The following is a 12,936-nucleotide window of genomic DNA, read 5'->3' on the forward strand; positions in this document are numbered from 1 at the left end:
AACCTAAAAAAGAATGTGATCTACTTACCGAACATGCACGCTGGGCGGGCATTCAGGGTATGTCTTCATCTTCATCCACGCCTCTTCTTCCTCCGATGTCCTCGGGTCCCGTCTTCCTCCGGCGCTCGCGAACGGACGTTGATTAAAAAAAAATAAAAAAAAATAGCCTGGGCGTATGCGCAGTAGCCGTAGTAGAAGCCGCATGCTACTGCACATGCGCCCAGGCCATGTTTTTATATCAGTGTCCGCTCGCGAGCGCCGGGGAAGGACGGAACCGGAGGACGTCGGAAGAAGAAGAGGCGTGGACGAAGATGAAGACACACCCTGAATGCCCGCCCAGCACGCACGATCCATAAGTAGAGCACATTCTTTTTTAGGTTATTATTTTAAAACGGGGGGGGGGGGGGGGGGGGGGGGTGTAGTTTAATATAACATTTACGGTGCCTGAATAGCCTTCTTAAAGGCTATGCACGCACGCTGATAGAGCCCCTTTAATAAAACATTAGACATGTCGTCATTGGCAGAAAACCATTTTAGAAGACGGCGGCCTCACTGGTTATTCACTGTATAGACTAGAGAATGTTTGACCTATTTAGGTTTAATTAAGAAAAAAAATATAATGTTAAAATAATTACCTATAATGATATTCTTCCTTAGGAAAAGTCATCAAAATGTCATCAATGGGGATCAGACACCTAGGGCCCCACATGTCAGCTGTATGAAGAGACGGTAACGTCTTCACTGAATACCAAGCACAGTGCCATACATTACAGAGTAGCTGTGCTTGGTATTGCAGCTTCATCCCACTCGCTTAGAAGGGTTTTCCCAGTTCATATATTTATCACTTAATACTGCTGCTACTGGGGCCATAAACATGAACACGTATTCATCTCTCCCTGGTCCTCTGTATTTAGCGCAGCAGTTCCGTTGGCCTGTATACAAGTCCCCTGGCTGAGGTCACCAATGACATTCTGTTTGTGTGAGCGGACCACTGGGCCATGGACTGATTTATATCCCTTGGAAGTAATAATGTTTGTCTGAAACTGGACAACACCTTTAAAGCAATAACAATATGAAGTGGACAACCCCTTTAAAGGGGGTTTCCCACAAAACACCTATGCATGGGATAAGAGATAAATTGCAGATCAGTGGTGGTCTGACCACGTAGACCGCAATGATCAGGACAGCACTGTTCTGAATGAGGGTTGTGGTCAAGCAGTACACACACCACTCCATTTAGCTCAAACGGAGCGCCAGAAATGGCCAAAGTACAGCAATTGGCTATCTCCAGCACTCCCACAGAACTGAACGGAGAGGTGCCCCAGATCACAACTCTATTCAGAAGGGAAGGGGAAGGGAACGAAAGGCTAATCCCATCCACACAATACAGAAAAAAAATCTGCAGCGGAAAGGGTGCGTTTTTGAAAATCATAGCATGTCATTGCATAGCATTATACCTATGGAAACACTGGCATTTTCCATAGAAGTATAATAAAGGCAGAAAGTCCGCAGAGGAAGACTTTGAGGACTATTTGTGAAATATGCAGCAGTAAATGATGATGTGTTTCTGCCGCGGCTCACTAGGTGGGGTCTTAGCGTTAAATAGACGGTCATGCAGTTGTACTATTTATCTGATGTACAACAAAGGGAACACAGCTCTCCCAAGTGTCAGATCCCCACTGATCACATACTGATAACCTATCCTAACAGTAGGCCAACACTATTTAGCCCTGGAAAACCTCTTTAAGTAATTGCTGCCATTACCTGTCAGAATGTAAATAGCGGTATTCTGACAGTCTATCGTCCTTTCAGCTTCCCCATGGCATTTTGTAATCACATAAATGGTCATGGAATTACATTAAGAAATTGGATGTAATGTTACAAACAATATCCTAGCGTGTTCTGAATTGTATAAAACTGTTGTATTTAAACACAAAAAAAAAAAACATACCTATCTTTTTCATAGGAGGCGAGAGCATTTTTCGGTTGTCCCACATCATAACTCTTCCCATCCTTTATAAGGCAAGCGGCACTGTCAGGGGGGCAGCTTGAGGTTTCTCCCACACTACTGCCTGTATAAGATAATCCAGTAATAATGGTCAGCCACACTTATGGAAACACGTCTCAGTCATCACTTATCCAATAAAGCCTTACAGAAAATAACCAGTCAAACCAGTTCAGAAAAAAAAAAAAAAAAAGCCAGAGAAAGTGATGTACAAGAGAGAATAAAATACACGCTTATACTGTTCAGTAACAGAGCAGATGTTTCCGGTCTGTAGGCTATTTTTTTATCAAGTCAGAGCCAAGTGATCCACTAACCATAGATAAACTGCACAATGACCCTCTCAAGGAGATTTGGCACTGCCAATTTTAATGTGACCCTTCTAAGAGTTTTCCCAATATTCCCACAACCATATCACTAATGTCCTGAGAGTTCAGGACGCCTCTGCCTTCTCATAGAAGTAACACACAGGTGTCCCTCCTCCTCTCTGACCCCTTGGGGCTATTCTGGCACCGTGCCAGCTATGCCTTTCAGTTCTCTCTACATTATTTTGGTCATCATGCACAGGTCTGTCCATGACTACTGAAACTCAGTCCTCCACTACCGAAATGACTTCTACACCACCTATATGCTACAGTGGGGCAGTTAGAGGCAACCTTTCACCACTTCCATCTCCTCATGTCTTTCGCAAGGTGCTGCTCCACGGATTTCAGCATAGTTGGATTATTTTTCTTAGCTCCCACTGGTCTGGAGCGATCACCTTTGTCATTTTCAGCAGCCAATATACCAATTAGACTCTACTGTCAGATGGGCAGTCACTGTGACCGCTTCAGCATAGGACCACCCACCTGACAGTAGAGAGCATTACTACGCTGAAATTAACAGAAGAGATTGCTCCGAAAGATAGAAGAGAGAAAGAAAAGTCCAACTGTGCCAAAGTCAGTGGAGCTGCAGCTGCTGAAAGATGCAAAGAGTTAGAGGAGGTGGTGAAAGATCTTCTCTTGGCTGCATCTGTATGGGTTAGCTGTCATTTTGGTGGTAGAAGACTCCTTTTAAAGGCAAGTCCGCCATTATTGCAGTCCTGTCATCCTATAGCTACCGCACGCTGTATTGGATCAGTGCATGCCCTTTCAGCAGTGAAATATAAACTAGAGCCCAGATTCACTATATTGATTAAGCTAGCGGGCAATGATCTCCACTGCAAGCTTTGTTCCATTAGAAGGAATGTTTTCTGCCAAGCTACAGCATTATGCTAAAAGCATTCTCTTGTGTTATATCATTTACTAATGGAGACCATCTATTCAAACTACAGGCATAATGATACTGACCATACAGTAGTAAAAATAACACGCATTAATAAAGGCAACATGCAACTCATACTGCTGAAATTTGCAAGTGTTTCTGTAATGCACTCAGGGTGGGAAGTCCCTGTATCCAAGAGAAAATAAAATCCACCCCATAACACACATTTTTTTCTAATTCTCATTTGGCTGACTCTCCCTATAAATAAGCATCACTAATTTTTTTTTTTTTTAATTTAAATAGTGCAAAATCCTACAATAAAAAATAAATAAAATGTCACAATAAGCCTCTGGGAAGCATTTTAACATTATTTTTCTTTGCTCAATTTTCCCTTCAACTGGGGATGATGCCTTAACCCAGTTATAGGAGGAATGAAGCCTCCTATGATGTAGAGCTGATCTGGGATCAGCAGATCACATAGATCCAAGCCCCTAATGGTCACGTGTACACGGAACCAGAAGTGGACCCATATCATGGAAGTTCACATAGCTGGGAAAACAGCTCAAGAAGGCAGGGACAGTAATAAACCATCCCTGCCTGCCCTACGGGAGGTCTGGCTGTAGTAACAGTCAATATCGTGATCCTACAGCTGCATGATTTTGTACAGCTGCTTAACCCTACGGGGATGTATAAATGTATTTTCAGGGTTAAGCATGGACCACTGTGGGCAATTAATCAGGTATTTTAAGTGAATTAAACAGGGTTACTCATCTCTCCTGAGCTCCAGCGTAAGTCCCTGTCCTCTTCAGACCACTGATACCTGTGATTGGGCCTAAGCGATCATGTGTTGTGGTGATGCACAGGTGCAAGTGTTGCGATGCCACCACGTCAACGCCATTTAGAAGACTGTTGTTTTTTTTAATGTTTGATCACTTCCATTGCGCCTCCGCTCATTATACTCTATTCAGACGTGTTCAGTGCAAACAAACTGCAGTTGGAAACTCGCAAACATTGTAATAATCGTACCTAAATATCTGACGTGCCCAAAATCACATCAGTTATCAGGGTTGACACTCTGTTTTGTATTTTTTTTATTTTATTAATTGCCCAGCCCCAATTTGGGGCCACTAAGTCACTTGAACAGATTTAAGCATCTGAGGTTTAATGATCAAAGCTGACTATATCAGATCTGGCCATACCTTTCTTCTCAATTTACAGTACATATGCGCAGAGCTCGTATTCAGTATTTACATGTGAATGCGCAGCGAGATAATGACAAGGACAGTAAACTTCATTGACTTCATTGTGCATGCATTATCTGTGCAATGAACATGCATCTGGAGACACTGGAAAGGAGCCCCACATTTGTATACACTAACTTACAGGTTAGCATTGGGATGCTAACCTATGGGTAGAGGATAATGTTTTTGTGGTATTACCCCTTTAAAGAAAAAAGTAGAATAATGAAAACGGATCCTGAAATTCACATAATGTGTATGACCAGTCAGATTATTAGAAGATCACTGTAAAAGGTTTAGTATGGTGACACAAGCCTGTGGGCAGGATTATAGAGTTCCTGAAGTCATTGTTTGAGTGGCTTTATCTAACACACAACTTTGTGGCTAACCTCTAGATTCATTTGCTTGTTCAGTTGTTGTCCAAAGATTATTTTGTGTGTTTATTGCACAATGGACCTGCGCATTAGCCTTACTATCCATCTACAAATAAAACAGTGCTAAGGTCTGGTTTCAAGTCAAGTCAGTAGGATCTGGTAGGGTATCCCTACGCTTACAAAGATTTCCTGAAGGTCCTCTGGCTTTACTCTAAACTACTCTGCTTAGTCACTTGGATATCTATGGATAATGGCACTGGATAGAACTTTTATATATAAAATATGGAGAATTGAATGTGAACCTGTTTGGAGACAGGGAGTAATGTGAGGGTATATGTGTGTATACCAGTTAATATAATAATAAAAACGGCAATAAAAAAAAATAAATACATACCAATAGTTCGACAAATATTGATGTACAAGTCGGAGTCGGGATCCCAGTCATTCACCAAGTATCCACCAGATGTCTTTATAAGTGGATTCAAATCATGTTTCTTGTAGTCGGAGTCAAAAACATAGCATGGTACCTGGGCAAAGAAACAAAGATAGATTGTATATCTGCCTTACTAATACAGAGAGGAGTTTACTCATTGTAATAACGTGCTCTCAGAGGAAATACAGATATAGTTTTTAATGAAGTTTACATGATGTATCCTTTAACTGATCCCCATGACAAATAGACTATGACCAGAGATCAGCTTCCATCAATATTACTAGGGTTGAGCCAATCTTGAGATTTCAAGATTGATTTTAAAATCCGATTTCCAATCATTTTCCAGCCGATCTTGATCCAGATAGTGAATTTTGCTCGATTGGCAATCGGAATCCGATCTTTTCTGTTCCCGATCCTCAACCCTAGTCAATGCTTCTCTATGTGAAAAGTCACTTTTAGGGTTGAGCCGATCTTGAGATAACCTCCGATCTCGATCCCGCTGGAAAAGATCGGGTCGGAATTCCGATCTTGATCATGAAATTTACTCGATTGCCGATCGGAATCCGATCCCGATTGCTCAACACTAAATATTACTTTTCATTTTGTCATCTCTGAGGTATAACCAGTTCTGTTTCTACAGCTACCAGCAATAACTTCGACCACTTACCTAAAATTTGGTACAGCTCCGATATACTGCTAATACAGCCCTGACCTGGTAATCTATGGGCACAATAAGATTCCTAAAAGTGTTTTATGATATCTAACAACAATATGCTAGCAGAAAATCCTTTAAGGTGAGGCCTTCATGGAACAGATTTGTTTTTCCAGTTTCGGGTGGAGTTGGGAAAAAAAAAAATTACTGACTACAGCTTCAAAATAAAACGATCCTAAAATTATTGATATAGTATTACATAATATAGTAATTAGATGTATAGTTAATTGCATATTTACTTTCATAGGAATTCTAACAACAGAACCAGGGATTTCCAGCCAGGCCTGAAGCTGTGCAGTGCCTTGACCTGAAGAGGACAGGTAGATTTAGCTTAGAACAGCCATTGACTGGGAATTCCTGGTTCTGTTGAATTCAGTCACTGGCTTTTTCATGAATTAGAGGATCTTTATTGCTTCTGACTGACCTTGACTATCAGCCATTTATGAAGGTGTCTGAGTCGGAGCCGGACTGTTGAAAAAAAAATAGAGGGGGTCGAAGGGTTGACCCACCAACACCATGTAAAGTATAAGCTACTCCAAATACCAAAAGCACAGTGATGTCCTGTCCATTCTTCTGGAAGAACCAGTTGTCTCCTAGTTCCCCCTGTGATACGAAGCTGGTTCCCCGATCATCCTTCTGGACTCTGTTTACACCAGTGCAATAAATGAGCCTCTGACCTCAGCAGTCACGTCCATATCACTGCCATTGTAACTTAGTAATGGAAGTCATGACGGCAGTAATAAGCCACAGACTGGCTCCAGTCACATGCTGTCCACTTGTCAACAAAAACCAGTAGGAGAGCACTTTACAATGGTTTTTATATGCAGCTGCTTAGATTTTTTTATATGTTGGATGAACCCTTTTACTAAAACACCATAAAAATCAGACAAACTTTGTTATACTGGTTGAATCTCAATGGCCATATGGCAAGGAAAAAGAAAAACCCTTCCTGAATCCTACATAAAAGAGATAAATCTGCAGCTTCCAGGGAGAAAGTGTTAAAAAGACATACCACAGCATTTCAGTTCTGGCAAACTGCTTAAAAATTTCAACCACGTAATTTTCAGTATCGTCTAACAATATCACTTCATTCATATTGTTATACTAAATGCATAAAATGCCAGAAAAACACAACTTGCCTCTTTATTTGGCTTAAATTTATTCTTCTTGCAAGCACTGTATGTCCTCCACTCAAAGTAATGCACGCATTCATCATACTTAATAAATTCAGGGGTACCCTGTGAAAAAGAAAAGAAAATCACGTCACATACTATCATATAATTGCATTACCATTATCTAGTACTACAGTCATGTCTACAATATCTGCTTAGAAAAAAAAAAAAAAAAAACGCACAAGTCTACCAACTTTCTGGAAGGAATTTACTAACAGGTGTTCACCAGAAAACAGCATAGAAATGGTGTAAGTTATCCTAAGTAGTCACAGTGGGTGGAGCGTCAGGGTATAAGTGACATCTCCCTCATAGTTTCCTCACTACCTGATGTCACATGGGAGATGTCACTGGCATACCCAGGAGATGTGATTAGCATGGAGACAACGTGACTAGGCCGAAGCTGCTCCCCGACCACCATGACTACTAAGGGTTAATAGGGTCGAGCAATCGTGTTCGGAAAAGATCGGATTCCGATTGGCGATCGAGAAAATTTCACGATCGCCATCGGAATTCTGAACACGATCATTTTATGTGGGATCGAGATCGGTGATCTTTTCCCACAATGCTTTGCTTAGCCTTCACACTGAGTATACGCTGTATACTCAGTGTGAAGGCTCCGCTGCAGTTCCATAGGAATTAATGGAAGCAGCCGGCACACAGCCTTAACCCCCTGTGCGCCGACTGCCTCCATTCATTCGAATGGGAGGCTAAACTAAACATCTCTAGCAGCTACTTACCTCTAGAGATGGCTGCTCCGGTGCCCTCCTTCTTCTTGCCTCGCTGCCACGCCTCCCAGGTTAGTGTTTAAAGCGCTAGGTAGGTGGGGCTTGTGGCTTAGGAGAGTTTGGGCGGGTACAGGGTGGGGAGATGTGACGTCTCCCCTCCCAGTACCCACCCACACACTCCTAACCCGCTCACACTCTCCTAACGTGGCGGGGGGGGGGGGGGGGGGGGGGCAGCGAAGGGAGAAGAGCAGCGTGCAGCGGCAGCAAGGCAAAGAAGAAGGAAGGCACTGGACCAGCCATCTCTGGAGGTAAGTGGACACCAGGGGGGACTAAGTAGCCAGAGGATTAAAAAAAAATCCTCTGGCTACTTTAGTGATTCACTACACAGCGTGGATTCTAACAATTCTTAGATTCCATGCTGTGTAGTGAATAGGATTGCTTTTAAAATCCGATCTCCGATTAATAAAAAAATCCCATTGACTTGCATTGGGATCGGAATTGGGATCGAGATCGGGTTCGAATGAAAAATGATCGGAAATCGGATTTTAAAATTGACCCTGAAAAGTCAAGATCGGCTCAACCCTAAGGGTTACATAGGACTTTTATGCTTTCAAACCTTTTTAACTTCACTCTACTGCAACACAAAGATTACAGAGAGAAAACAATGGAAATGAAATGACTTTATCCTGCACATAATGGGGCCAGTTTATGGTCGATGGTGGAAAAAGCACCAGACAGGTTCTCCTTAAATAAGTTATGGCTATACAAAGGGATTTTCCCTTAACTAGGAATCTAATAGAGGAGAGATGAATACCACAGCATATCAGAGCACCAATGAAGCATGACTGGCCTCCTGATCTAAGACTTCTCTGTGGTTTCGGATCTTTGAGGACAAGGATTCCTACTTTCGCAGTACACACGTCAATGCTTTGCGATAACTACTGTAAGTTGTGCTGACTGCTCCCTTCACCGTCACTTGACCTCAACCCCATTGAACATTTACGCGTATTGAAGAGGAAGAAAGCCAAGTGATTGGTAATGTCACAAAAAACTTCTAGGAATGCTCTCAATTCACACCACTTTAAGATAGAGCAGCTTTTCTATCTGTGAAGTCCATTCCATCTCAAGAGCATGACACTATGATAACAAGACATATTACTACATTCTAAAATTCACCAGAGCATGGATTATAAAGTATTTATTGTACTGGTGTGCTTCGAGAAATGGTAAGAGCCAAGACTTCAAGAGAGATTTCTCCTTAAAATCTGCAAGATAAAGGACAACCTGCCTGAGCCAATCTCGACATGTTAAGAGCCGTAACCCTATAATGTTGCAATTACACATTTAATAAATAATTTAAGCTACCACTACACTGTATACTGTGAGCGAGCAGCGCAACTCATGTAATGTACACACTACCAGGAGCTGGGCTGTTGTGGTACAGTTGTGCAGGGGTCCTTGGTGTTGGACCCCTGCCAACCTAACATTGATGGCATGCCCTAAGGAAACTGGAAAACCCCTTTAAAGGGGTATTCCCACCTCACATACTCAGCAGTCTTCACTCTTGTAAAATCTTCTTTCTTCCTGGTTTCTTGCATCATTTGGACTATGAAGTACAGGCAGGAGTAACTCCATTCTGTGTTACATACAGAGACTGCCTGTCTCTGCCATAATGAGCACAACTGAATTAGCTAGCCTGATAACTGGGAGAACAGAAGAAATGAAAGCAGCTCCTTTCCTCTGAGTGCAGGACCTAGGTCACATGGTGTAGACACAGGAATAGCTAGATACACAGGCTCGCTCCCTGCACTTAGCCCCTCCTCCCTCCCCCCTGAGAGCAGCAGATACATCATTTGACTCATGAGCAGCTAGGTCAGGGCTGTGGCCACAAAAAATTGAATAAAGTAAGATAGTGGCCAAACAAAGCAGCTTTGCTGAAGCAGTGTATTTAGGAAAAGTCTTACATCCACATTAACAAGCAGTATAGATAGGATCCTTGTGATGGGACAACCCCTTTAATACAGATGCATTTGAATTTCACCAGAAACAACATACATGTAGGATACATACTGATTAAAGTACTGAACACATCTGAATATACAAAGTGAAAAAAGTCACACAGAACAGTTAAAAGAAGAAAGCAGGATTCCATGAAATACTCACCAATGTCTTCCCACACAATAAGTTGATGACACTTTGGATTTTATGCTCAGATCCTTGGCAACTTTGGCTAGTATTAAATATAAGCACATTATCACCAAATTGAGCCGGTAAAGTTCCTGCAGAGGAGAAAGGGAAAAGAAAAAAGAAAAAAGGTTGAGGGGTTTAACTTTTTTTTTTTTTTTTTTACCTGTATACCAACCGGGCCTTTTCAGACGAGCCCTGTGCTTACAATTTGGAGTAAATACAATGTTCTTTGCACTTTGTATATACACCAAGCTTAGACTCTGAACATGATATGTGGTAAAGTTGCCACAATACCAAACCAGCCCTTGAAACCAATACTCTGTGTAGATTCTTGATACCAAAACAATACTTTCCAATACTTTCAGCAGGCCTCGGGCAGCAGCAAGATGCAGAAGTAGGAATGGTTATTGGGGTCATTGCAATGCGATTCAGGAGATGGGGCCCAGGGAGGACAGATACTGGTTGGTCCGATTCTGCACCTAGATGTCATCTAAGCCACAAAGTCAGTCTACAGTATATAAAGATAAAATGTATACTGCCACATAGCTTGGTTGATACGATGTACAATGAGTATCTGTATAAAGTACAATGAATGTACTGTGCCATTTCCAGGGTGAGATGGGGCCCACTGGGGAAATCACCTGGGCATCTGCGGGGCAGTCTAAGCCTAACCAGTGTTGAATTGTTTGCTGAAAAGCACAGAAATAGTATTGAAAATGCCGTGCAATGTGCAGCCTTGATATGTAGGGAAGTAAAGTGCAGCAGTTCAGTGTTACTGGAGTGAACTACAAGCCCCGCCATCCTCTGTCCAGTATACAGAACAAGCACAGTCAGCAACTGTTAGTACATGAGCAGCGACTGTCCACAGGGAAATCCCTCTGCAAGCAGTACCCAATTCACTTTCAAGATAGGAGTCTACGTTGTGATACCGTGCCCTAAAAATGCTATGGTACTTTCACTGCTCTATAGTTAATTGTACCCCACCTACAGTTCTAGGAGGATCTGCAGACTATGAATAACATGTCTTAGTGTTTGTATTAGAAGATTATAAGTAATCTCAGGTAAAACTGTAGGTGGGGTAAGGGTGTCTGGAAATCTTTCCACTTACCAACTGGCTTATATATGTTGTTCGTCACATCATGCGCACCAATGGCGCACGGAGTCTCTCCACATTCGTTTTGTGGTAGATTTTGACACATGTTGATTTTGTAATGCACATTTTTCTCATCATCTAATGCTTCCCATTGCCTATAAAGAAAAACAAAAACAAAGGAATATAAGAATCTAATTCTCAATGTTAAAATAAGGAGTGCACTGAATTTTGCAGTGCAAAATATGCTAAGACCTTAAAGAAGCACTCCACTGTTACTAAAACGGTTGTTCAGTCGTGAGCGTATAATATACAGTTCACCATCTCCTGCCGATATCAGGACTGGCATTGCCCCACTTCATCTTTGTTCTGACCCGCCAATTCACCCAGTTTTCAGAGAGCCTTTGATCGGACTTGCTTAGGAAAGCATTGAGAGTTCTTCCTTCTGGTTCAGCAAAATACAATAGCCCTCAAGTTACAATGGCCCCAGGATACAATATGTTACTGGATCACTGACATCCTCGGGCACATGCAGTTTAATACACCGCTAGAAAGCAGACAGTGCGCTGAATTCAGCACACTATTGGCTTTCCTGTTCTGTGCCCTCGGTGAAGAGCTGTCGGTGCCGGTACCATAGCTTTTCAGTGTCAGAAAGGCGTCAGTAGCGTCTATTGCACTGTACTGTGAGAGGGGGCATTGCTTACCGACCAGAGATAACGCTGAGCAGTGAGGAACCCCCCCCTCCCCACCCCAGTAGTAGTCTATGGACGTGTAAGGTCCTCTTTAACATACAATGTTTGGCTGGAAGTTCCAATTTCACTGGTAATACCCCTGTATTAGCAAGGTGCATGCAGTGACTGACTGGATGAGTAGTAGCGCCTTCCTACAGTATAGCATAGTACTACATGTTCTGTACATCTCGTTACCTGTGCCAGATTGAGCTGCTCCTCTGGACATGATCTGTATACATAGGTGCAAAACGTACACAGATCATGGCGGCACAGCACAGCACCACACTTGACCACCAATAAAGAAATTGTAGGGTTACATCAAGAAAATAAGAAAATTAAAAAAAATAAAAAAAACTTAATTTATGGATCGTGGATGGAAGATGTAGATATAAGAAAATAATTAAGGCAATCAAGATAACAGTAAGATACAAATTAGGGATGAACGAAATATTATAACGTTTTGGAGCCAGCATGGCTGGTGGAGGTTTTCTGACTCTTCTGGTTGCCTGTCAATAACACATATCATAGAAATCAAAAGCAAGTAAGCAAAGTTGATAAATTGGTGTAAATTGATAGATTGAAAGAAATCAGCAACAAACAGCAACTTGTATTCCCAAATGGTTTCTTTTCCCACAAAGCTGTTTAAAGAAAAAACATTTTTTTAAAAAACACAGTGTTTTAAAGTCACTGCAAAGCGAATGGGATTCTAGCAAATCCTATCCAAACATTGCAGCAAAATACACGCAGCAGACACACTGTGATTTGCAAAACCGTTGCAATTTTGGAAATCGCAGCATGTCAATTATATCTACGGAAACGCTAGCGGTTTCCCCTTAGGTTTAATAGGAGAGGAAATTGTGTTGCTGCCGTGGTTTTTCCAGCAGTTTTTTTTTTTTTTTTTTTTAATTACTATGGCCTCCTATGCGTGGCCTTAGCCTAACAAGATTTTTTAGATTCATGGAAATACATGTAAACATTTAATTTCCAATGTGTTGCTATTTCATTATTTCTACTTGCTTGAAGGGGTTTG

At 41.9% G+C, this 12,936-nt stretch overlaps 1 protein-coding gene across 2 annotated transcripts in view; it reads right to left on the reverse strand.

The window, feature by feature from the left end:
* IGF2R (insulin like growth factor 2 receptor) overlaps positions 1–12,936 on the reverse strand; it is an 86,467-nt gene that overhangs the window by 53,627 nt on the left and 19,904 nt on the right. For both annotated transcript variants that reach the window (XM_075267664.1, XM_075267663.1), the window contains exons 2-6: positions 11,194–11,333; positions 10,062–10,177; positions 7,141–7,239; positions 5,251–5,383; positions 1,952–2,072 (exon numbers count right to left, since the gene is read on the reverse strand). In XM_075267664.1, the coding sequence (XP_075123765.1) occupies positions 1,952–2,072; positions 5,251–5,383; positions 7,141–7,239; positions 10,062–10,177; positions 11,194–11,333 (609 nt within the window). The remainder of the gene's footprint in view (positions 1–1,951; positions 2,073–5,250; positions 5,384–7,140; positions 7,240–10,061; positions 10,178–11,193; positions 11,334–12,936) is intronic.

This window comes from Leptodactylus fuscus, chromosome 3 (genome assembly GCF_031893055.1).
Source record: "Leptodactylus fuscus isolate aLepFus1 chromosome 3, aLepFus1.hap2, whole genome shotgun sequence".
In the NCBI taxonomy this organism is placed as follows: Eukaryota; Metazoa; Chordata; class Amphibia; order Anura; family Leptodactylidae; genus Leptodactylus; species Leptodactylus fuscus.